The sequence below is a fragment of the Girardinichthys multiradiatus genome, chromosome 7 (assembly GCF_021462225.1).
Source record: "Girardinichthys multiradiatus isolate DD_20200921_A chromosome 7, DD_fGirMul_XY1, whole genome shotgun sequence".
NCBI classification, from domain to species: domain Eukaryota; kingdom Metazoa; phylum Chordata; class Actinopteri; order Cyprinodontiformes; family Goodeidae; genus Girardinichthys; species Girardinichthys multiradiatus.
In genome coordinates this window covers 42,657,329-42,681,718 of record NC_061800.1, presented here as the reverse complement: position 1 = coordinate 42,681,718, position 24,390 = coordinate 42,657,329, and the positions used below count along the sequence as shown (strand labels likewise).

General features: G+C 43.8%; 2 protein-coding genes across 2 annotated transcripts in view; both read right to left on the bottom strand.

Annotated features, from left to right (window-relative positions):
* Positions 1-5,396, bottom strand: part of ttn.2 (titin, tandem duplicate 2) — a 206,509-nt gene extending 201,113 nt beyond the window's left edge. Inside the window, exons 1-3 of the mRNA XM_047369716.1 lie at positions 5,151-5,396; positions 877-980; positions 584-787 (exon numbers count right to left, since the gene is read on the bottom strand). Coding sequence (XP_047225672.1) covers positions 584-787; positions 877-967 — 295 coding nt within the window. The 5' untranslated portion in view covers positions 968-980; positions 5,151-5,396. The remainder of the gene's footprint in view (positions 1-583; positions 788-876; positions 981-5,150) is intronic.
* Positions 5,397-13,603: 8,207 nt separating this feature from the next.
* The window catches only part of ccdc141 (coiled-coil domain containing 141), a 30,799-nt gene continuing 20,012 nt past the window's right edge, over positions 13,604-24,390 (bottom strand). Inside the window, exons 14-23 of the mRNA XM_047371084.1 lie at positions 22,468-22,608; positions 21,029-21,217; positions 20,765-20,948; positions 19,607-19,719; positions 19,256-19,420; positions 19,045-19,178; positions 18,365-18,620; positions 17,722-18,038; positions 16,221-17,633; positions 13,604-14,330 (exon numbers count right to left, since the gene is read on the bottom strand). Of these exons, the coding sequence (XP_047227040.1) occupies positions 14,096-14,330; positions 16,221-17,633; positions 17,722-18,038; positions 18,365-18,620; positions 19,045-19,178; positions 19,256-19,420; positions 19,607-19,719; positions 20,765-20,948; positions 21,029-21,217; positions 22,468-22,608 (3,147 nt within the window). The 3' untranslated portion in view covers positions 13,604-14,095. The remainder of the gene's footprint in view (positions 14,331-16,220; positions 17,634-17,721; positions 18,039-18,364; positions 18,621-19,044; positions 19,179-19,255; positions 19,421-19,606; positions 19,720-20,764; positions 20,949-21,028; positions 21,218-22,467; positions 22,609-24,390) is intronic.

Here is a 24,390-nt window from a genome sequence, read left to right as displayed (position 1 = left end):
TTATTATTATTGTATGGTTTGTCAATGTTTGTATTTTTACATAAAAATCTTATTTATTAATTGTTTTAATAATTAAGTTATTAATCAATTAAAATAATTTAATGCACATATTCATGTTTGTTTTGCTAATTAATTAATAAACAAATATTTATAGGTTAAAATCTTACACTCAATAACTTCCTTGTGGATATTAAACATTTGTTAGATTACAAAACCTTAACTTATTCCTTTTTATTATAAACCTTTAACCAGCAGCAGCAGCTCTGTGAACATCCAGGGGTAGGGCTAAAAAACAACACATGCAGTGTGGAAGAAAATCACCTTCAGATTATTTTGCTGCTTTTATAAACAAATGTCTCTGAATCACTGTTTCTCCATGACAGCTACAGAGTTTTCAGTCGAACCCGGTCTTTGTGTCTCACCTGTCCTTCAGTCTGACCCGTCTCACAGTCCCACCTGTCCACCTGTCTATCAGTCTCATGTGTCTCCCAGTCCCACCTGTCTCCCAGTCCCACCTGTCTCCCAGTCTCACCTGTCTCCCAGTCTCACCTGTCTCTCAGTCTCACCTGTCTCCCAGTCTCACCTGTAACCAGGAGCTCAGCAGTGCTCGTAGCTTGTCCAGCGCCGTTGGTGGCTCTGACAGAAAAGCGTCCGCTGTGTGCGGCGGTCACAGCGGGGATCCTCAGAACAGCGCGGCCGTCGCTGAACGAGATCTCAACGCCGGGCAGAGCTGCGGCGGAAAGAACCTGGCCATCACGGAACCAGCTCACCTCAGGAACTGGAAAACCTGCAGAGGAGAACCAGAACCAGGAGGTGAGACCTCAGTGAACCTTCCAGTCAGGGACCTGGTCGTTCCATATTTTCTGTCCTCCTTACCACTAACTTGAGCCTCGAACGTCGCGGCACTACCCTCCAGTGCCACGACGCTCTGTAGCGGCTGAGTGAACGTCGGCGCCTGTGTTGACATGATGCTTGGCACCCTGAGGAAGACAGAACACAGAACCTTCAGAACCAAGCTGCTCCCCTAGAGCTTCAGATTTATGTCTCAAAGTCATGATTAGAAAAAAGAAAATTAAACATGGTGTTCTGTACAGAGAAGCTCTTCATCTTCATCAGGAGCTCACAGTGAGACAGAAACATCAGCGAACTGGACCTTTGTTTTATTGTTGACTGATGATCGGAGGCATGCACAGACTGAGGAAGAACTTCTCACTTTATTTTTATCTCCAGTTTTTTTATGCTCAGGTAGTTGAATTTTGTTTTTTATTATTATTTCAGTCGGCCCAATTAAAACATGAACCATTCCTCCTCCTCCTTTGATTTAATATTTACAACTTGACAGCAGCAGATATGACAGCAGACTTGTTCACGTTCTAAGCAGAACTTCAAAATTTCATATTCTAAGCCGAGGGAACTATAAATATGTCTAAGTGGTTGAAAAATATGTGAAATAAATCTTCCGCTGTGATAGAAATATAGTTCTGACCTAAATGTTCATTAGAATTAATCTGTGACTTCATTAAAACATCTAAACGCTGGGTCATCTGGTCAGAGTGCAATAAATGGAGACCTGTTTACTGTTTGAATGGCTTGTTTAGCTAGAAGAACAGGAAGAATGAATTTCACACAGATCTAGTGTTTCTCTATTTGCTTCTAAAGGAAAAAGGTGGATTGTCGTACCATTCAAGCTTTAGTCACACTCAGGATCTGCAATACGTACAGTCAGAAAATACAAAAGATTTGGTACTGATTTTCCAGATTTGAATATAAACACAGCAACAGGAAGTAGTCTCCATGAGGCCATCTAATGGAGACTTTGGGGACTACCACCACACGGCTCTGGGACCCTGAGCAAGACCCTTAGCTCTGAAGTGCTACCCAGCGCTGCACAGCTGCCCGCTGCTCCCTATGGGATGGGTTAAATGCAGTAGACACATTTCACTGGGATGTACAACTGCCACCATACAGGTGTGAACATCTCAGGTAAGATTAAATCCAGGTGTCTGTGTGTTTTTGGTTGGACCGGCATGTTGAAAGGCTGATCCGACTGATGTCCAGAGTTTAATTGGACCACTTTAATATCTCATAAAGAACGTTAAGCTGAAACTGAAGAAGAGGAGCAGCCTCTGTGATGTTCACAAAGTCACCAAACTCCTGCTCAGGATTGGGGTTGAACTCAGAAGGTCAGAAACACAGAGTGGCCAGAAAACCTAAAGTCTCCTACAGGAAACAGGAATACCCTGAGAAAAACCCACATGTGTACATGGAGAACAGATGGGAACCTGCAAGCTCCACACCGAAAGATCCCAGCCAGGATTCAAACCATCAACCTTCTAGTTGCGACAGCTCTGACCACAGCATGATCCACCTGAAATCTGACTCTGGGCTGGAAACAGGAAATGTTCCTGATTTAACAGGAAAAAGTCCAGATGGCTGGAGAAATACAACGATCAGACAAACAGCAGCTGAGGCGGTTCTGGCTTCTGATCCGACTGCCTCCTGGACACATCCCACTGGGAGAAGATCCAGACCCAAACCTCCTGGGAACACCTGGGTTTCCCTGCTGGACCTGTTACCCTCGGTCGGATGTACAGATGACACCTCTTCAGTATGGTCGATGGTGTGATCTGATTGGTTCTTGTTCGGCCCAGATTGAACTTGCTTGGTTTTGATCAGTTTTTTTTCCCAGTTTGACCAGTTTTATCCAGTCTGGTTCTGATTCAGCCAGCATCATACTGAATGTTGTTATTTTACACACACTCAGCAGGTTCTAGATGGGACTGAAATTTATGTATTTGGACCTAGATAATTCTGTTCATCCCTTAATACTCCTATTTGGACCTCAGCGATCCTGTTGGATTCTAACTGGCATTTTTAAGTCCTTCTGGGTAGATTAACCCAGTCTAAATCTGACTGGACCAGTCCTTTCCTGTCTGGTGCTGGTGTTTCAGAACTGGAGGTGATTCTGGTTCTGTTACATGGACACCAGTTCATTTATTCCTTTGAACCCGTTCTTCCCTGATATTAACGACCCTGAATAAACAAAAAATTATTCTGCTCTTCAGGTTCTGAATGTTTGGCTGATTTGAACATGTTAAAGGCTCAGTTAATCGGGTGGTTCTGGGTCAATATGAACAAACGGACTTATTTATTCCACCTTAAACCGAGAACCCAATGAAAACTAAATAAAAGCAAACCATTCTGATTGGAGTTAAACCCTTAAAATTCATTTTATGGAAGTGATTCCATGTTTTAACTGACAACCACAAACTGATTTCTAGTTAAAAATGTTTCCCCTGGGGATGATTGATATATTGGCATCGGTACTGGCTGATGTTGGTCAGCCGGTACCGATGCCGTACCAATACATACCGTATTGGTCGGAAACTTGTCCAATAATAACAACCCATATCTATGTCCAGCTTGTTGCCTGTTGTATGTTTCTGGAGGGGGAGGGGCCATGTGGTATTTGTTTGGTCATGTGATGCAGTGGAGGATTGTGGGTGTTTAACTGAAGCAGAGAAAGGGTAGCGAAATATAAATATATATAATAATAGCATTATTATCATCGGGTATTGGCCCAGATTTTCATGTCTGTGCATCTCTAGTTACTTCTGATAATTTCATGAATCCTTTCTCTCCACCTTATTGCATTTATCTATTTTTTTTATCTTGTTCTTTTACTTAGTTTTGAGTTTTTTAGTTATAAATGTCCATTTCATTATCAGAACCCGGAGAAAGTGTTTTCATTCTTATGTGAGCTGCTGGTGTGAACTTGAGCGACAAAAATCCAAATATATTCATCTGATTCAGAGGGTTCAGACAGAACGGAACCAACATATGTGGACCAAACTTTACAGCAGGTTTCTGAAGCTGATCTGAGACCAGTTACCATGACCAGAACTGGTTCCAGCTGGGCAGAACACACCCTACCATGTCTGAGTGGGTCACAACAACAGGAGGAACGACTGAGGCTGAAAGCTGACTGTCTCAGACTGGAATCTAAAATACGTTTAAAGAATAATCAAACCAACTTAGATTCATTAATAATAACAATAATGCAGTAATTAACTTACTGTTATTCACTGTAAAATTACATCCTTAATTAACCGTTTATATATTTAAACATTAATAATAAGTATTTCTTTGTTAATTGATTTTATTTTAATTGTAACCTGAGATTATTCCAAGTCTTATTTAAAAACGCTGCCCCCTACAGTTGGGCTTGGCTCATAACTCCCTGAATGGATCTGATCAGATTTATAAATCATTATAAACACGGAAACATCAGGTTGTGAATGTTCTGGTCACTCAGAGGTTTTGCTATCTGTAAAAACTGATGTGAAGAACAATCAAGAACAAAGCCTGTTTGCCTTTTTAACTTTGTGATGTTTAATGTCACCATTATTGCTGCTTTTATGAAGGAAATGTAATCTGAGTGTATTTATTCAGCCTCCTTCCTCATTAAAGGGACTTTATCATCGAAAATAATAATGTCATGTTGTGACAAAACAGCAGAAACCAAACATGTTTCTGATCACAGACCAGCAGGTTCTCAGCCCCACTGTGATCATTCAGACCAAATAATCATCAGATTTTTCTTGGAAAGTAGAGAATAACTGAACACATGGGAAGGTTTGTTGTTTGTTTCTGTAAAATAAACCCCACTGAGCAGAGGAATAGGTCCTAAACCCCTGCATCCCACCTCCATCTTACAGCATGAAACTACAGAGGACCAGAGGGGAACTTCTCAGTCCAAAACTTTGTGGTCGGATTATCAGAAGGACTCCTGCAGCTGCTGCTTTCCAAAATAAGAGCCTCAATGAGATGTTGCTGCTGTCAATCAGCCTATAAAGCCCTGAGGGAGGTGTGGGGTCTGGTAGTTAACACACGACACCAGGCACTATAAATAACCCCCCAGCCCCCAGTTTGACTGACAGCCACCATGTGGGGCACATATCTGAGAGCTGATAGCCCTGCTGCTGATTCCCTTAAAAAGCCATCAGCCGATGGGACGCTCTCAGCAGCTATTCTGGGAGGTCTGCATCACCTTCAGCAGCAAGTAGTAGAAAGGTTTGGGACTCTTAAAACCCAAAATCCGGACCCGGGTCTGTCTCGCTGTGTGCAACAACTAAAACTCTGAAACTCACCTGTCAGCACAAGGATGCCTGGGGGGCCCACAGCAGGGCGGGGTGCAGGAAATCTTAAATCTTTATCCAGAAACAGGTCAGAAAGTCCAGAAGAGCAGCTGAGCGGTGCAGGAAACCCTCAGAAAAAAACAAAACTACAGGCCGGCGCCGTGTAGTTCTGTTTTTCCTCCTGACAGCAGTCCCTCCAGCCGAGGCGTCCAGGCCGGGAACGCTGACTCTGCTCAGGGCTGCCCACCGCCCGCCGGGGGCTTTATACGGCACTGACATCACACAAGGAGAAGCCTCTGATTGGCCGGTCCTCAGCTGAGCTGCAGGGGATCCTGGGAAGGATGATTGGCAGACACTTTATACAAGTCATCACAGCTGCTGCATAGAAATAAAGAGTTCAGCTCAAGAAGAATCTGCTTCATCCAGATAAAGCAGGGTTCAGACTGAGGAGTAGAATGAATTTAAAGCAACACTAACTATCCTGTAACTGTGAAGAGGAAGTCTCAGTCTCACTCAATGAACTGTGTCTTTCTACCAGTTTAGCTCATCTACAGACTTAATTCTTTATCCATTCGTCATGGTTAGATAGGTCAAGCTCAGTCAGATTGGATGGAGAGAATCTGTGAACATAAATTGTTTTAAGTCATCTCACAGTTCTCAGTTGGATTTAGGTCTGGACTTTGACTGGGCCATTCTAACACATGAACATGCTTTGATATAAGCTATTTCCCTGAATCTATCTATATGTTTAGGCTCATCATCTTGGTGGAAGGTGAACCTCTGCCCCAGTCAGCTTCCCTGTCCCTGCTGAGGAACAGCATTCCCACAGCATGATGCTGCCACCACCAGAGATGTGCAGAGTACGTTAAAGTGCTAAATGCTTAAAATAAAAAAGGCTATTTACAGAAAATAATCATTGCACTTATATAATTTACATCATAAGCTTTTGATTGATAATAATATGTTGAAACAAAACTATAAACATTGAACTGATCTTTCAGATTGATGATAGATTGTGATACGGTTTAGGAACATTAATATAGTTTATTGTAGCTTAATCCCACTGTGTATTTGCTCAAAGCAACAAGCCCTGTTCATGACTTGGGGAACGTAGGATAGCTGTAATATCAAAGGTGTCCCAGTCGGGGACTAGTGCAAGGCCACATGCTCTCTAATGTTTTGTATTGCTTGTTGATCGTGTCTCAGCTGTCTCTGTTCCCTTATCTGCGGGTCACACCCTGCAGGTCAGTGAGACCAGCAGCAAAGTGAAAAGCAAATGGAAGCATGCAGATAGACACAATGTATAATGTATAAAACAATATATAAGAATAAGAGACTGTACAGTAAGAGAAAAAATTACAACATAAGAAAAAATACTGTCCAGTTGTTAAAAACTTTACACTTCAAACGCTTCAAATTATAAACTGTTTGTAAAAGTGTACAAAAGTTGTATTTCTGGGGATTTACAACTAGTAAACCAACTGTTTTGGAAGCCTAACTAGGGTCTCCTACCATGACCTGGAATATTTAGCTTCAGTCACGTTGGGCTCCTTAGACTACCTCTACATCTCTTCTTTTGGCATCGTTGCCTCGTAGCATGAAATATCATCAGCAATGGTTCGTTTTAATTTCATCAAAAATACCAAGGAGATAGATTGAAAACATTTTTGTCCAGTTTGAATAATAAACTGAATCTGACTGCACTGTTTGATAGGATCAGTTGGAATGTAAAAACCTGACTTGGAATCTGGATGACTCAATTTAATTGACTTTGTAAAGAGCCATGATGCGACATGTGCTGTGAACTGGCGCCATTTAAATAAACAGAATTTAATTGAATGCCTCAGTGTTGATATTATGACAACTATGAACAGCTAACAGGTAAATATGTCCGTGACTAAATAAGATCCTCGTGAAAATGAGAAAATGTCCATAATGATGATAAACTCTGAGCTGTAAGGCATGGGTGTCCTCTGTGGCCCTTTGGTATCATTATGTTTGGCCCCTGGCTGCAGCTCCACAATGAAACTAATTTGGCTCTCTACCAAGCTGATGTAGACGGACAATTACTGACTTAGGAAAAGATTTTAAAAGACAAAATTATATCTTCTCAAATGGAAAATCTATGAGAGAATGCAAAGTATTTTTTCTGTTATTTTGTTATAATAAGTAGGGTCACAAACATCTAATGACCTTTTACTCGAAAAACAGCTCGGTGTTGACTAAAAACATTTTCTAGACCAACAAAACAGAAAATATTTAACCTATAAAGTTAGGAAGCCTTTCTGTCATTGAGGCAAACGCCTGAGACCCTGTTTCAGGCCTGAAATATCTATTTATTTATTTTACTTTGTTTCATTAAAATATTGCGTGTTTAATTTAGTGCTGAGCAGGTAAAAAAAAAAACAGAAATCAAAAGGATTATTTTTCGTTTTTAATTGAATAAAATAAATTAATATTACGCAGAGTTTGGACTCCACTGGTTTAAGAACAACTCGGACTGAGCAAATACGTTTTTACTACAGGATGGAGAACAAGAGGAGATTTTCGGATAAAAAACAAGCGAGGAAACCATCAATAAAAATATCCCGCTGGATGGTGGCTTTTATGGAGAGAAACAAATATATAAATTACCTGAATGAAGTCTGCGATGTTTGCACGCGCCTGCGCGTAGACAGCTGCGTGACGGAGTGGCAGCTCGCGCCTGCGGGGTGAGGGTGGTGCACAGCTTTGTGTTGCGGGTGGTGCACAGCTTTGTGTTGCGGTGCTTAAAGGTGGGGAACCTGAACTGCTCCCCCTGCTGGTTGACAGCAGAACATCCACAACTGCGTGGCGCAGGAGCCAAAGCGCGTCTCCCTGAGGAGATCAGGTCAGATGGTCTCACTAACCAAGAGCTTCAAGTGTCCTGTGGAGGAGGAGTAGATGGAGTAGATGGAGTAGATGGAGCCGGATGGGTAGCAGTGTGATTTGGTCAGAAGTCTGGCCGCAGCGTTCTGTTCAACCTGCAGATGGTCCAGTGATGCTTTGATCAGGCAGGTGAACAATGAAATCCCGTTTCAAAGAAACAAATGCATGAATAATAATTTCCAGTTCTGTTTGAGAGAAAATGCTAGTTAGTTTAGCATATTTTGTAATAACATGAGTGAACCAGAGACTGAAGATGATCATCTAAAGTCAAACCAGAGTCAAGATTTACCCAAAGGTTCCTGATGGAGAACTTCACATAAGAAGCTTGAGGACCAACAGTATTAGAGTTGCTTCCTGTACTGGAGCTCAAACAAGAAATTCTGTTTTATCTTCATTTATTTGAAGAACATTTTTAACCATCCAACTTTTTACGCAATCTGAACGTTTATGTAAGACGTGCAGCTTCAAGAACTCTTGTCATGTTCTCCGACCCTGCTTTAAACATCTCTACTTTCTCCATGATGCGTCTCCTGTGTTGCTTGGTCTTCATGATCCAGTTTGGTCACTAATGTTCTCCAACAAACCTGATGCCTTCATGAGACAGCTGGATTTACACTGAGATTAAATCACACATAGGAGGACTTTATTCCATGTATCAACTTCCTTCCACCTCACAATTATGCACCACTTTGTTTTGAACCATCACATAAACTCCTATAAAATACATTATTTGAGACTGTAACATGAAAAATGTGATCAAGGTCGAGGGTTTTGCAAGGTTGTGTGAGCCTGTGCAGCACAGCCTTTAGTTTAGCTTTTAAAAATGAATATGATACATTTTGTGCATAATATCAGAGATAAAATGGAAAAAAAACCAGAAAATCAGAGAGAGAGAAATTTCTATTTAACAAAGCCCTAAATATCAGGAACATTTTCAGCAATAAGTCCTTAAATCCATCAGGATATATTTTATTTATATGTTATTTTAACCATAAAATGACCTGAACAAATTAACTAAAAATCAGAACTCCTGTGAAGGTCAGTCCGAGAAGATAACAAGAGGCACCTGAAATGTCTACAAGGCACAACTGGAATTACAAACGTTATTCCCAGTAGCTCCCTTCCTGATCCAGGTGAACTGCTCTGACATCACTGACTTACCAACTGAGAATTCCCAGCATGCTCTGGGTGCCTCCTGTTCCTCTTTATGGCTCTCACATCTGGAGAGCAGCTGGAAAGGTTCAGATTAAAGACCAAACTGAACCTGAATATGCAGTTTGAACAGGTTTGAAGTAGTTTTTCACCTGAAGCTGCAGATGCTGCAGTCTGATGAGCACAGTTTGGTTTTGAGCAACTAAAACTATTTTTTAATGTCCTGTCGATTTTTGTCAGAAACAAACCAACTGCAGTCAGCAGCTGCTCTTCATCCTAACATCAGTTAAATGGGTCTGAACCGTTATGGTACATGGACTGAATTTAAACTGAGGTTACAACTTGAGGTTAAATGCCTTGCCTAGGGGCACATCGACATGTAGGAGGACGCTGGAATCGAACCTTCAGATTGCAGGATGAATACTGTTCCCATTGAGCCACAGTCGTTCTGAATATTCCTAAACCTCCACAGAGTGGGCCATCACTCATGTCCTTAGGCTAATTAAGTTTGGTCAATAATCATTTGCCAGTAAAACAATCAAAAAGTCTTCACAGTCGCTGGTTTGTGGATTGCTGCCAGAAAATAATGCCAGTGTTAGGGCGCATTTCTTTATTTTATTGAGAAATCAAGCGGTTCCGTCTGAGATCAGTACCTCAGACAGAACTGTCCAAGTAGCTCTGTGCTAAAATAATCAATCACAAACAGCGGTGTGGAAATGAATGTTTTAGATTGGTGCTGTTTCCTCACTTGGTGATTTCTGTTTGAACAGAGTGAAGAATAGAGGAAAACTTGAGTCTCACTTCAGAAACATGAGAGACGCAATGATTACCTCAGTCAGATTACAAACAATATTTTATATTATGTTCAGTTTTACTCTGGACCTGCAGGATTGTTTGAGCCAAGAACCTAATGTACAGTTTATTTATTTCAGTAACCTTTTACAGGAGTTCAGTGGGATTTATTTAAGCGATTAATAAATCAACGTCCCGTTTAAACAGTAGAGTCGGCTTCAAATCAACTTAAATGTTAGAAATCAGAAGTTCAGTAAAAGCTGCTGTGCTCTAAAGTTCCTGTGAGAAGAAATTATTTCAGTCATGTTTGCGTTTATTTCCACGTTAAACATATCCAGCTCTAAAGTTCCTGTGAGAATAAATTATTTCAGTCATGTTTGCGTTTATTTCCACGTTAAACATATCCAGCACCCCTCCTTGAACCGTCACCTTAACGTGGTGGAGGGGTTTGAGTGCTCAAATGATCCTAGAGGCTATGTTGTCTGGGGCCTAAATGCCCCTGGTAGGGTCTCCCATGGCAAACAGGTTCTAGGTGATGGGTCAGACAAAGAATGGTTCAAGAACCCCTCATGAAGAACACAATATCAAGGCACGTGACGTCGCCCGGTACGGCGGAGCCGGGGTCCCACCCTGGAGCCAGGCCTGGGGTCGGGGTCGGAGAGCGCCTGGTGGCCGGGTTGCTCCTCGCGGGACCCGGCCGGGCCAAGCCCGAACGAGAGACGCGAGGCCATCCCCCAGTGGGCCCACCACCTGCAGGGGGAACCGTGAGGGACCGGTGCAAAGAGGATTGGGTGGCGGACGAAGGTGGAGACCTCAACGGCCCGATCCCCGGATGCTTAGGGTGGCTCTAGGGACGTGGAATGTCACCTCGCTGGGGGGGAAGGAGCCTGAGCTTGTGCGGGAGGTCGAGAGATATCGACTAGAAATAGTCGGGCTCGCCTCCACGCACAGCGTGGGCTCTGGAACCCATCTCCTTGAGAGGGGTTGGACTCTCTTCTACTCTGGAGTGGCCCACGGGGAGAGGCGGCAGGCTGGTGTGGGTTTGCTTGTTGCCCCCCAGCTCAGCCGTCTCGTGTTGGGGTTTACCCCAGTGGATGAGAGGGTTGTATCCCTGCGCCTTCGGGTTGGGGAGAGGTCTCTGACTATCATTTCAGCCTACGGGCCGAGTGGTAGTGCAGAGTACCCTGCCTTCTTGGCGTCCCTGTCGGGGGTGCTGGATAGTGCCCCTCCCGGGGACTCCATTATTCTGCTGGGGGACTTCAACGCCCACGTGGGGAACGACAGTGACACCTGGAGAGGCGTGATCAGGAGGAATGGCCTCCCCGATCTGAATCCGAGTGGTGTTTTGTTATTGGACTTCTGTGCTAGTCACGGATTGTCCATAATGAACACCATGTTCAAACATAAGGGTGTCCATCAGTGCACTTGGCACCAGGACACCCTAGGCAGGAGGTCAATGATCGACTTTGTTGTCGTATCATCAGACCTTCGGCCGCATGTTTTGGACACTCGGGTGAAGAGAGGGGCTGAGCTGTCCACTGATCATCACCTGGTGGTGAGTTGGATCCGCTGGAGGAGGAGAAAGCCGGACAGACTCGGCAGGCCCAAGCGCATAGTGAGGGTCTGCTGGGACCCACCTCCGGGAGAGCTTCGACCAGATCCCGGGGGATGTTGGAGACATAGAGTCCGAGTGGACCATGTTCTCTGCATCTATTGTCGATGCTGCTGCCCATAGCTGCGGCCGTAAGGTCTGCGGTGCCTGTCGTGGCGGCAATCCCAGAACCCGGTGGTGGACACCGGCAGTAAGGGATGCTGTTAAGCTGAAGAAGGAGTCCTATCGGTTGTGGTTGGCTTGTGGGACTCCTGAGGCGGCTGACGGGTACCGTGAGGCCAAGCATGCTGCGGCCCGGGCTGTGGCAGAGGCAAAAACTCGGGCCTGGGAAGAGTTCGGTGAGGCCATGGAGAAGGACTACCGGTTGGCCTCGAAGCGATTCTGGCAAACCGTCCGGCGCCTCAGGACGGGGGAAGCAGTGCTTTGCCAACACTGTTTATAGTGGGGGCGGGAGACTGCTGACCTCGACTGAGGACATTATCGGGCGGTGGGAGGAGTACTTCGAGGATCTCCTCAATCCTGCCATCACGCATTCCGTGGTGGAAACAGAGGCTGGGGACTCGGGGTTGGATTCTTTCATCACCCAGGCTGAAGTCACCGAGGTGGTTAAAAAGCTCCGCGGTGGCAAGGCTTCGGGGGTGGATGAGATCCGCCCTGAGTACCTCAAGTGTCTGGATGTTGTAGGGCTGTCATGGTTGACACGCCTCTTCAACATTGCGTGGCGGTCGGGGGCAGTGCCTCTGGACTGGCAGTCTGGGGTGGTGGTCCCCCTTTATAAGAAGGGGGACCGGAGGGTGTGTTCCAACTACAGGGGGATCACACTCCTCAGCCTCCCTGGTAAGGCCTACGCCAGGATATTGGAGAGGAGAGTCCGACCGATAGTCGAACCTCGGCTTCAGGAGGAACAGTGTGGTTTTCGTCCCAGCCGTGGAACACTGGACCAGCTCTATACCCTCTACAGGGTGCTCGAGGGTTCATGGGAGTTTGCCCAACCGGTTCACATGTGTTTTGTGGACCTGGAGAAGGCATTCGACTGTGTCCCTCGTGATGTCCTGTGGGGGGTGCTCCAGGAGTATGGAATCGGGGGCCCTTTATTAGGGGCCATCCGGTCCCTGTACGAGCGGAGCAGGAGTTTGGTCCGCATTGCCGGCACTAAGTCGGACCTGTTCCCAGTGCATGTTGGACTCCGGCAGGGCTGCCCTTTGTCGCCGGTCCTGTTCATAACTTTTATGGACAGGATTTCTAGACGTAGCCAAGGGCCGGAGGGGGTCTGGTTTGGGGACCAGTGGATTTCGTCTCTTCTTTTTGCGGATGACGTGGTCCTGCTGGCCCCCTCTAGCCAAGACCTACAGCATGCGCTGTGGCGGTTCGCAGCCGAGTGTGAAGCGGCTGGGATGAGGATCAGCTCCTCCAAGTCTGAGGCCATGGTACTCGACCGGAAAAGGGTGGCTTGTCCTCTTCAGGTTGGAGGGGAGTTCCTGCCTCAAGTGGAGGAGTTTAAGTATCTCGGGGTCTTGTTCACGAGTGAGGGAAGAATGGAGCGGGAGATCGACAGACGGATCGGTGCCACTGCTGCAGTAATGGGGGCACTGTGCCGGTCCGTTGTGGTGAAGAGAGAGCTGAGCCGAAAAGCAAAGCTCTCAATTTACTGGTCGGTCTACGTTCCTACCCTCACCTATGGCCATGAACTTTGGGTCATAACCGAAAGAACGAGATCACGGATACAAGCGGCTGAAATGAGCTTCCTCCGTAGGGTGGCCGGGCACTCCCTTAGAGATAGGGTGAGGAGCTCGGCCATCCGGGAGGAGCTCGGAGTAGAGCCGCTGCTCCTCCACATTGAGAGGAGCCAGTTGAGGTGGCTCGGGCATCTATACCGGATGTCTCCTGGATGCCTTCCTCGGGAGGTGTTCCAGGCACGTCACACTGGGAGGAGGCCCAGGGGACGGCCCAGGACACGCTGGAGGGACTATGTCTCTCGGCTGGCCTGGGAACGCCTTGGGCTCCCCCTGGAGGAGCTGGAGGAGGTGTCTGGAGAGAGGGACGTCTGGGCATCTCTGCTGAGTCTGCTGCCCCCGCGACCCGGTCCTGGATAAGCGGAAGACGACGAACGAACGAACATATCCAGCATAGACTGAAATAAATCCTTGTTTATAGCAGCCGGCAGTCTGAAGCTACCTGGATCAAACAGTCACCTGTAGAGGTAATGGGCACTACATGGGATTTTATTTAACAGAAGGTGCTGAAGAAGTACCTGTGGTTAAATTCTGTAGCACACTTAACACAAACGTTTCAAAGTAAATTACAACATTTATCAAATCTCAGGTTTACAAAGCCAGTTTCATTCAGAATCAGGTGCCTTCAAAGTTAAATGAAAATGACCCACCAATGTAGAGGTTAATTAAACTAAAAGCAGATTGACCTACAGCTCAGATTGTTCTTTAATACCAAATGCATTGAGCGGAAATAAAAAGCTCAGAGTATGATAATTGAGGGGTCAGAGTAAAATCAGCCAGAGCAGCCACAGCAGGACACACAGAGTCCCAAACCAGGTGCTCCAGTCCTCCATGATGATGTCAAACACCTCCAACACCAGCCAGTTATCCCCAACGCTGCTGCTGCTTCCCGCCAACTGCTGCGAGGCCTGAAGGGAATAGGTCTGCTCCTGGTCCCGGTTCTGATCCATGTAACAGGGAGACACCCCTTCATGTGTAACCCTGCAGCTGCTGCCCCTGATCACATGTGAGGAAGGGGGAGGGGGGTTACTGTGCACAAAACAAACTCACTCTGTGAAGCAAACTGGTGCTTATCTGGTGGTTAAGTTTGTGAAGCATAACATTATAACAAACATTAAAATGATCTGAATATAGACACTGTTTGTCTACAGCAGTTTACTGAGGATTAGAGTCAGACACCAGATCACATCAGAACTCTGTGTTAAACTGGACTGAGTCCAGAATAAATGGGATGGAAACAATTGGATCACTTCAGCTTAAAGTGAATGAAGAGCATTAAATTAGAGTGTGGTCATCTTGATCTGGTCTAAGCTGTGCAAATTATTGTTTTAAACTGCTCCTCTAAAATGACATAAACTAATGTTGATCACGACTCAGTTTATTTGATAGCAGAGCCAAACTAATTCTCTTTGCAGCTTCCTCCCTGCTTATTGTTCCCTTTAAAGATGTGCAAAATGAATTAATCTTCTAATCCAGAAGTATAATCTCACACTGAATATTTCAGAAAAATTATACTTTTAATTTGAGTAATTTTAGATGGTAAAAGTAAAGAAATTATTGTTTTTAACCAAATCGTCCCAAAAAGTTCCCTTTAAAACAAATAAAACTAAATCATTTTTATCATTTCTCCATAACTTTTTAAACGAGTATCTTTGAACCATAAATTGGTAATCCATGACTTTCTGTTTGCTTGGGGTGTAAATATGACATGACACAGAGACCATTTCTCTTAGTCACTCTTCAAAACAGGAAAGACACCAGAACACATCCTTCAAGTAAGGCTGACTGATGGAGAACTGCAGCAAAGAGTGAGAACTTGTTGTCACCAAGTGTCCATAACAACCATCCTTTTCTGTCCTACCATCACAAACATAAGCATGCAGAGTTCCACTAAACTCTACTGTGACTTTAACCCGGACCGTCTTCCTTGATCATGTGAGACTAAAATGGATATTTTTAGCAACAAAACACTTCAGGTGGGTTTGGCGCAAAATAAAGGATGAATATGTGAAAAATTGTCTACTGTGAAGTACGGTGAAGAATCTGTAATGCTGTGGGCCTGTTTCTCTGCTGCAGCCATTATAACGGGCAGCTGTATTTTCCTTATTTGGCTCAGCAACCCCAATTCTAAAGAAGTTGGAACATTGTGTAAAATGTAAAGAAAACAGAATGCAATGATTTACAAATCCTATTCCACCCATATGCAATGGAATAAATACACTGCAATCTAACTGAAGACAAGATATTTAATGTTTGGAACATTTCACAGGTGAACAGGTTAACTGAAAACAGGTGAGTGTCAAGATTTGGTATAAATGGAGCATCACTGCATCGCTAGTTTACAAGCAAGGGTGGGGCATGGTTCACCACTTTGTGAATAACTGCATGAATAGTCCAACAGTTTAAGAACAATGTTTCTAAATGTAAATTGTAAGGAATTTAGTGATTTCATCATCTACAGTCCATAATATCATTAAAGGATTCAGAGATTCTGCAACATTCTGCCAACAGCGTGGCTTCGTAGAAAAAGAGTTCTGGTACTAGACTGGCCTGCCTGCAGTCCAGACCTGTCTCCCATTGAAAATGTGTGGTCCATTATGAGGCACTAAATACAACAACGGAAACCCTGGACTGTTGATTTTTTCTGTTGACGTTTTCAATTGCATAAAGATGAAACAGGATTTGCAAATCATTGTTTTCCATTTTTATTCACGCTTGTACGGATTGTAAGACGGTTAATAAATCAGTCAAGGCTGTAATATAGAGGATGATAATGATGTATTTAAACTGTTACAGCAGATGTAATCACTGCCTGTTTTTGAGATGTGTCGTTATTAATCTGATGAAGCTTGAGTGTTACCATGGAGCTGGTTGTATGCTACCCACCGAGTGAGCCTGGGCTCTGGTTTTCCCATCACCTCCACCTCTAAAGTTACTGGAGAGCCCTCCATGATGATGGCTTGAGACAGGGGCCTGGTGAAGCAGGGAAGGCCAGGTTCAGAGGCTTTTTCCAGAGGAAGAGACTCTGATGAGGACTGAAGAAGATGAGGCCCCTGGATCTGGGGAGTAAGTCTGATCTCCTCACGGATGGCCATGGGCAGACAAATATCAGGATCTTGGGTTGGTGTTAGTAAATGAGGTGGTGAATATGGAGATGTGCCATGCAGATTAGCTGGATGAGGTGAAGCATGGGTCTGAGGATCTGGGTGGGGAGGAGCAGGCTGAGCTAAACTGGGACTCATGCTGGGACCATGCACAAACTGCTGGGGGTGGTTGAAGATCAGGAACTCCTGGAGGGGGTAGACTGTCTGAAGACTCTGCTTGCTGCAGCAGATACCGATGTTGTTGATAGATGTTGGCTGTGGAGGACTGTGAGTGAGGTTCACAGGTGGATCTCTGGCATCCTTGTTTGAAGTTGTGTCTGTCTGTGACTTGCCTGAAGAGAACGACTGGTTGAAGATGCTCTGCTGGGTGATTGTGGTAGTCGCCCAAAGACTGCTGTCTCTAAGTGGGGAAGGTACGTCCTGATCCTGTTTACTTCCGGTGTTTGTAGAATTCTGTGAAGGATCTGAATCTTGAAGCATTGTTGAACTTTGGGGGATTGTTGTGGAGATTTCCAGAAAGTCATCATCTTGTAGTAGACTCAGGTCTTTGAGGAGGACAGAATCTGCAACACTTGAACTCTGAAAGGACTGTTCAGACTTGGGGACTGGATCAGAGTGGGAGTTGATCGTACCTTCCTGTGCTGAGCTGCTGCAGACCTTTTGGATGGTGCAATGATTGCCTGAAAAAGAGGACTGGATGTGAGTGCTTTGCTGAGAAATTAAACTGGTGCTGGCCTTAGTAAGACTGTCCTTTTGAGGTGTGGTTTCTCTTGAATTTGTGACAGACTTCACGTCCTGACGGGTGTGACTTCTTGTGCCATGATAGGATTCCAGCAAATCCCTTTTTTCAGGAAGGATACAGTCTGTTCTGGTGTAACTAGGCCTGAATGTATGAACCCCAGTGTCTCCTTTAGGACTGTTGTAATTGTGGAGAACAGTGTCTGAACCATTAAAGGACTGTGGACAAAGGTTCTGACTCACGTCCTGTGTAGGGGTTTTGGATGGACTCCTCTTCTTTAAGCCATTTCTATCTTTAGAGCAGTCTATTGTGCTGTACCCATGGACTGAGTTATCCAGAGAAAGGACAGTGCTTGAATCCTTGGTTTTCAGGATGGTGGATAGAGTGCTAATAAAAGGTGTTGCAACAGGAACTGTGGAGGGACTTGGCATGAAGGATCTGGACTCTGATCTGAAACTGTGGGACAACAGAAACATAATCTTACAAGCGGTAATAATGTGCGGCCCTTTTACCAAAAACTAGATTGAATGTGGCTTAAACAAACCTGGTGCTGCTGTGCAGACGGACTGTAGAAGGTGGACAACTTTCTGTCTGACCTGACTCTTTCTGTTGTGGGAGAGGACCAGTTCCAGTTGGCTCTGACTGGGCATGGAACTGGTGGCTGGCCTGGCTGATGTGGACACTATGAGAACTAAAACAGAAACCCTCCTCGACATCTGACAGGAACATGTTGGACTCGGGTGTCTCTGCCAGTGGCGGCAGGGATATGTCATCAGGAGATGCACAATCATACTCATCATTGGAAAGAAAATCGTCAGTCATCACCTCTGGTTGATGGAGTTCCACATGTGGAGAGGTTTCCTGGGTAAAGAAGAAAATATTTTATTGATTGTGTAAAAAATATGTCACAAGAGTTCTCCAAACCATATTTAAAACTGGTTAGACGAATGTTTCTCTGATAAAGCTCTACAGATGTACTGTATCTCAGTGAAACTGCTCTGGTTTACAGAGAACATGACTATAAGTACTGTGGATTTCTACCTTAAAGCCACAACTTCTGTCTGAACAAAATATCCAAATTTGTGGTTATTTGTTTTACATTTTTCAAGTCTAGTTGAAAGATCAGGTGTTTTTTGTGATATAGAGCAGAGTATCATCAGCATAGAGGTGAGTCTATTGAATCTAACCTTTAGTAAATTTGTGTTTGATCTGCAGAAACTGGAATCCATCTGTAGTTCAGTTCCTTCCATCTCGCTATGAAACTCTTCCTGGTTATCAGGGAGTGATCGACCAATGATAGACTGAGAGGGTGTGGCCTGAGGTTCGGTAGAGACAGTCTGTGATTGGTTGGGGGCGGCTTGGACCTGTCGTTTGACATCCACAGGTGAGCAGATGGTGTGGGTGGAGGTGAAGGAGGAGGTGAACTTCCCACTCTGTAGCTCTCTGAGGTTAAAGACAATAATGTGAGGCCACAGTTTTAATAACACTGTTGTGATATTTACACTGGATTTCTTTTTTGTAGTTTTGAACAAATGTTTTAATGATTTCTTCAAACCTCCAGTTTTTATTGATAGGTTGAGCATTTAGAAAGGTGAAACATTTTAGTTTTTATTACAAAATGGCAAATTTTTTAACTAATCCACCTCACCTGCGTTACTGTCAATAAAGTAATTAGAAACAATGCTATTGTTCAACATAGAGTAAGGTGATAACTATAGTAAGATGTTAAAGAAGACTGATGCAGTTCGATAAATGGATCACAGAAAGTTTTTATCCAAATGCTTTATAATAATGATCTGGATTCAAGACCATAACAAGAAACACTGAGAAAAATGTAGTATTTACAACATTATGTGCTTCTACTAACCTGCTCGCTTTCAGTCCATTCACCCCATGGCTCTGAGTCTTTTCTAATGGAGGCTCCCTATTGGCTGCAGCAGCCTCTTTTCTATCTTTCTCAGTGATCAGTTCAGGGGTGTGGCCTGTCTCTTTAAGTTCATGCTGGAAATCAAACCTTTCTGTCAGTAACATCATATATAAAATATTAATCACCTCATATCTGATTTATTTATCTTTACCATGTCAGCAGCCTCCTGCGTGCTGCGGTTATCCCTCTGTTTCTTCTGTTTCATCCTCCTCTTTTCTTTTATCTTCTGCTCTTCTGTCTGTCTCCTGTGTTCCCTCTCGCCTTCCTCCTCTACCTCCTTGTCTTCATCAAACTGCTGCTGTTTCAGACTCTCCAACTGAAACAATTTGGGCACACAGCCACAAGTTCACACTAGGCTTTGACTATTTCCGCACAGACAAATGAATCCATCATAAAGAATAAAGGAAGAAGAAAAATATTATCTATTGTGTACCAGACCATCAGGTCTTCTCTGAGTGTGTGTGATGAGATCTTCAGGAACCTTCAAATAGAGTTTGTTCACCTTCAGTTTGGCCTCCAGCTCCATCAGTCCATTGCTCAGCTCTCTGATGGACTCCACCATCTCTGAGTGTTTACTGACCGTCTTCTCGATGTAACGCTGCCCCTCCTCCACCCCTGAAACACAAACACATTTCATTGAAATTCTTTTATATTCCTTGAGTTGACATTTTTTAAAACAGATATTTTTAAAACTGTGCTGTTTATAATAGTTTGAAATATGATGAGTCTGAGGTCAATATCACAGTTGATCACAGAGCTGTCCTTTCACAATAAAAGTTCCTATAAACTGATAACCACTTGTGTTTTCAGAATAAAAGCTGATGATCAGAGAGCTTCCCTTTAGGAACAAAAGCTCCTGTAAACTGATGATCAGACAGTTGACATTTTAAAAGTAAAAGCTCATGAATGATAATTAAATAGCAGCTCCTCTAAGATGATAATGAGATAGATATCCTTTCAGAATAAAAGTCTGTGTTTCATAATAAAAATACTTCTATGCTGATGATCAGGCAGCTGTCCTTTCAGAATAAAAGTTAATTATTAGACCACTGTCAAAATATAACTCTTGCTTGCTGATTATCAGCCCTTTTTCTGAATCAAAGCTTAGAGATTGACATGTCCTTTCAGAATAAAACCCCATATCATTTGATTCTTACACAGCTGTCCTTTCAGCATAAGTGCTGATGATCAGGCAGCTGTTCTTTCAAAATAAAAGCATGTGATATCTGGTAATAAATAGCTGTCAGAATAAAAGATCCTGTAAGCTGATGCTGAGGCAGAAGTTCTTTCTGAATAAAAGCTCCAGTAAACGCATATTTAGCTGTCCTTTCAGAATAAAAGCTTAGGTTTTATAATAAAAATTAATCTAAGTTGATGATCAGACAGCTGTCTTTTCAAAATAGAAGCTTTAGAGATATTATATGTCCTTTCAGAATAAAAGCTTCGGTTAGTTGATGTTCAGACACCTATCCTTTAAGAATAAAAGCTCTTGCAATGATGATCAGACAGATGTTGTTTGAGAATAAGCTTTTGTAAGAATAGCAGCTCATTTATAAATATGAACAGCTTTCTTTTCAGAATCAAGTTAATGATCAGACAGTTGCTCTTTCAGAATAAAAGCCCTTCACTTTTATCCCTTCACGTTGTGTTTTCCACCCACCGTGCAGCCTGATAGCCAACTCTGTGATCTGACTGATCCTCTCCTCCTGCTGAGGTACCGTCGGCCAAACAAACTTCTCAAACTGCCGGTAGAGAACAGATACAGCTTCTGTGCTGCGACACTCCAAAGAAAACTTTCCGACACGAGAAATGGTGGCGCTCGCCTCCTCACACCAGAGCTGGTACTGTGGATGCAGAGCAACATTCAGATGTAGACGCACTAATCAGATCATCAATTATGATGAGTGATTATCAGCCGTGATACCTCGTCCATGGCCTGTTGCAGTCTGCACGTCATGTCCAGGGTTTTTTGGTGTTCACAGATGTTTCTCTCCAGCTGTCCCATCTGTCTCTGCAGCTCGTTGACAGCGTCCTCCACCTGTCGGGCCACACATGTGTTCTTCACCTCAGAGCCCTGCTGGGCCATCACACGATGAATGCGCTTCCTGAGCCCCTGCAGAACCCAATGAACTACATATAATCAAGGAAAAAACCTGTCCTTGCACCACTAGCCCAACAGAACACCAGAACCCCAGAACCCAAAGACAAAACACTGAGTAAATAAAGCCCCAGTACAGAGAGTATTCCTGAAAGTTTCTATTCTAAATTTCCAGTCTCCAGGAAACATCTGATTCCCAACAGTACCTGAAGGTCTAATGCTTGTTAGAAGCTGGTCCAAGACACAAGTGAGGTAGGGCGCTGCTTAGGGCCCCCGAACCATCAGGGCCCCGCTGTAAATGCTTGAATTTTAAAACAGACCTCAGATCTAAAATTCTGTGACTGAGTCACTGCTTCTCCACATCGAAAGGAGTCACTTGAGATGACTCAGGCATCTCTATTGGATGCCTCCTGGATGGATTCCCTTGGAGATGTTCCAGGAGTCTCATTGGGAGGAGGCTCAGGGGACAGCTCAGAATATGCTGGAGGGACTATGTCTCTCGGCTGGCCTGGGAACGCCTTGGGTTCCTCCCGGAGGAGCTGGAGGTCGTGTCTGGGAAGGGAAGTCTGAGCGTCTCCACTAAGTAGTCTGCTGCCCCTGCGACCCGGTCCCGGATAAAGCTGGAGACGACGAACTACGAGTATGAGCTTTAGCATATATAAATTAATATATATTAAATTCTTTAAATTTAAAATGTAAGATGCTTTGAAGGAAATGGCAGGCTTACTTTGTAAAAGTGCAAAGAATAGTTGTCATTGTTTGACTGTCGTGTTAACATAGTTACAATCTGATGCTATGAGTTTGAGCTCGGGATGTTCACATATACATCTCAGCAAATAAGAACCAATTATTCATCATTGCTTTAAAGTTCAGGGAACTAAACTTGGTCTCCTCTCCCCCAACAAATCTGTATTGAAATGCTGTTTGTGCTGTTAGTGGTGGCAATGGTCTTAACAGGAAGAGGGGCCCAAAATCATATTCTGCTTAAGGCCCCATACAGCCTTGGGTCAGCCCTGGCTGTTCTGCTGTTTCAGTTCAAGATTCAGGAGTTCTTGATAGGAAAATTAGAACAAGCCGTAGGAAGGAAAAGCAACGACTTTTCAGAGCAAAGAACAAGATTTGGTTCCTCCAGTAATTAAACCTGAAAATCAGTAACGTTACATAATAACTGAGTTCTAGATGTTCAACTATGTTCATTCATAACACTCTGAACTCTGCTGTGACACTCTAGTGGGACCAGGTAGGTCATATCAGGGTTAATTTACCTGCAGCTTTTCCTGGTACACCTCCATCTGCTGCAGCTGGTTCCAGACACCCTTCAGGTTCCTCGTCCTGTCGTTTCTCTTCAGGTAGTTGAACTTCGTGTTGCTGAAACGTTTCTTCAGCTCCTTGAAGGACTCACGCAGCTAAAAGTTAAAACGACAGAAGGTTATACAGAAGCCCACTGTGAACCACCAGGGTTTTCTACTGCTGATGATGTGATGGATTCTCACCAGTAAAATGTTCAACCTGACATCTTGGATTAAGATTATTTTACGAGGTCTCCTCTGATGTTTTTCAACGTGATTTCAGATAAAGGTCTTTACAGTCAGACTCATGGGGATGGAGTCTGGCCTGTAAGTTTATCTATGCATCTATTTTCATAAAGATCTGAGAAAGGTGAAGGTTATCTCCTGAACTGACTGGAGTCCAGGTTTCAGTGACAGGAGGTGATTTGTCCAGGAAGACAACAGCTGCCCTGACCACACAGGAGTAAAGTTACACCGAACAACAGTTTCACCAAAGGACTATCTGTTCTATAAATAGAAGATAAACACTGTTGCTGGTGCTGCAGCTCAAAGAGGAGAAGATCTGTCTTACAGACCAAACATTTTCAGCAGGGTTGATGTTGAGGCCATTTCAGAAGTTAAACATTAGCCTAATTTTAATGTTTGCTTTGGGATCCCAGATATGTCGGAGCTTTAATTATCCAGCTGTTGATTTGAGGTGAAGTTGAAGTTCTCAGCCTTCATTCTTCCATCCATTTTAACCAATGAACCATTACCACTGGCATCGAAAAAAAACAGCAGTATGATTCTGCCACCACCATGCTTCATGGTTAGTACAGTCTCTTACAGACATAATTCTTGTCAGTGTGACCAAACAGCTCAATCTTCATCTTGTGTGGCTTTTCAGCTTGTTCAAACTTCAGTGCAGCTTGAAGGTCTCCGTTTTGGATCAGGCGTTGCTTTCCTGGTCATGTCCTTGCAGTCCATGGTGATGTGGACACATTGACACTGGACTATACATTTCATGGGAAGCTTAAAGCTCGGTGGTTCCCGGGTTGTTCCTCAACATCTTAACCAGTTTTCTTTCATCTGAAGATGACGGTTTAGCTCTTCATCCAGACCTGGGCAAAGCTCTGACAAGTTGTGTTTGAACTGATGATGTGTAGAGATGGCACCAAAAGCTTTTCCTAACTTTAGTAAAAATTTCAAACCTGTTTGGATTAGAGAAAATCCTCAATAAATTTGATCTCATTCAACTAACTGTTGGATTTAAAATTTGTTGCAGTTGTATCTTGTATTAATCCACCCTTCAAAAAACAACTCCAATAAATCGTCAAATAAAAATAACATTTATGCCCATGAGGAATGCATGGTAACTGAGTAGAACTTTAAAGTTCCTCCAGAGAGTTCTGGGTCTGCCCAGGTATCTCTTCTCGAGGAGACATCACTGACTCCAAAATCCCACTGTGCTCCACCTTGTGGATGAAGCTCCTCACTTTATCTCAATTCATACTTGAACTTAGATATCCACATTTTTCCAGCTGAGAACCATGACCTCAGACATAAAGCAGAAGCCTCTGAACTGCTCTAGTTTATGCTGAAGGTCGTGGCTTGAAGACAGAACCACATCATCGGCATAAAATACAGCTCAGAAAGTGGTGGCACCGGGGGTGATATAGCTCCCCCCGGTTTAGACACAGTACTCCCATAGCACCTGCAAGAAAATATTTATTTTGCATATAGTCTTAAATATAGTATTATTGTTTTTTCAATTTAATGTAATATTAAGTCTGATGGTGATTCTACACTGCTCAAAAAAATAAAGGGAACACTTAAACAACACAATATAACTCAAAGTAAATCAAACTTCTGTGAAATCAAACTGTCCACTTAGGAAGCAACACTGATTGACAATCAATA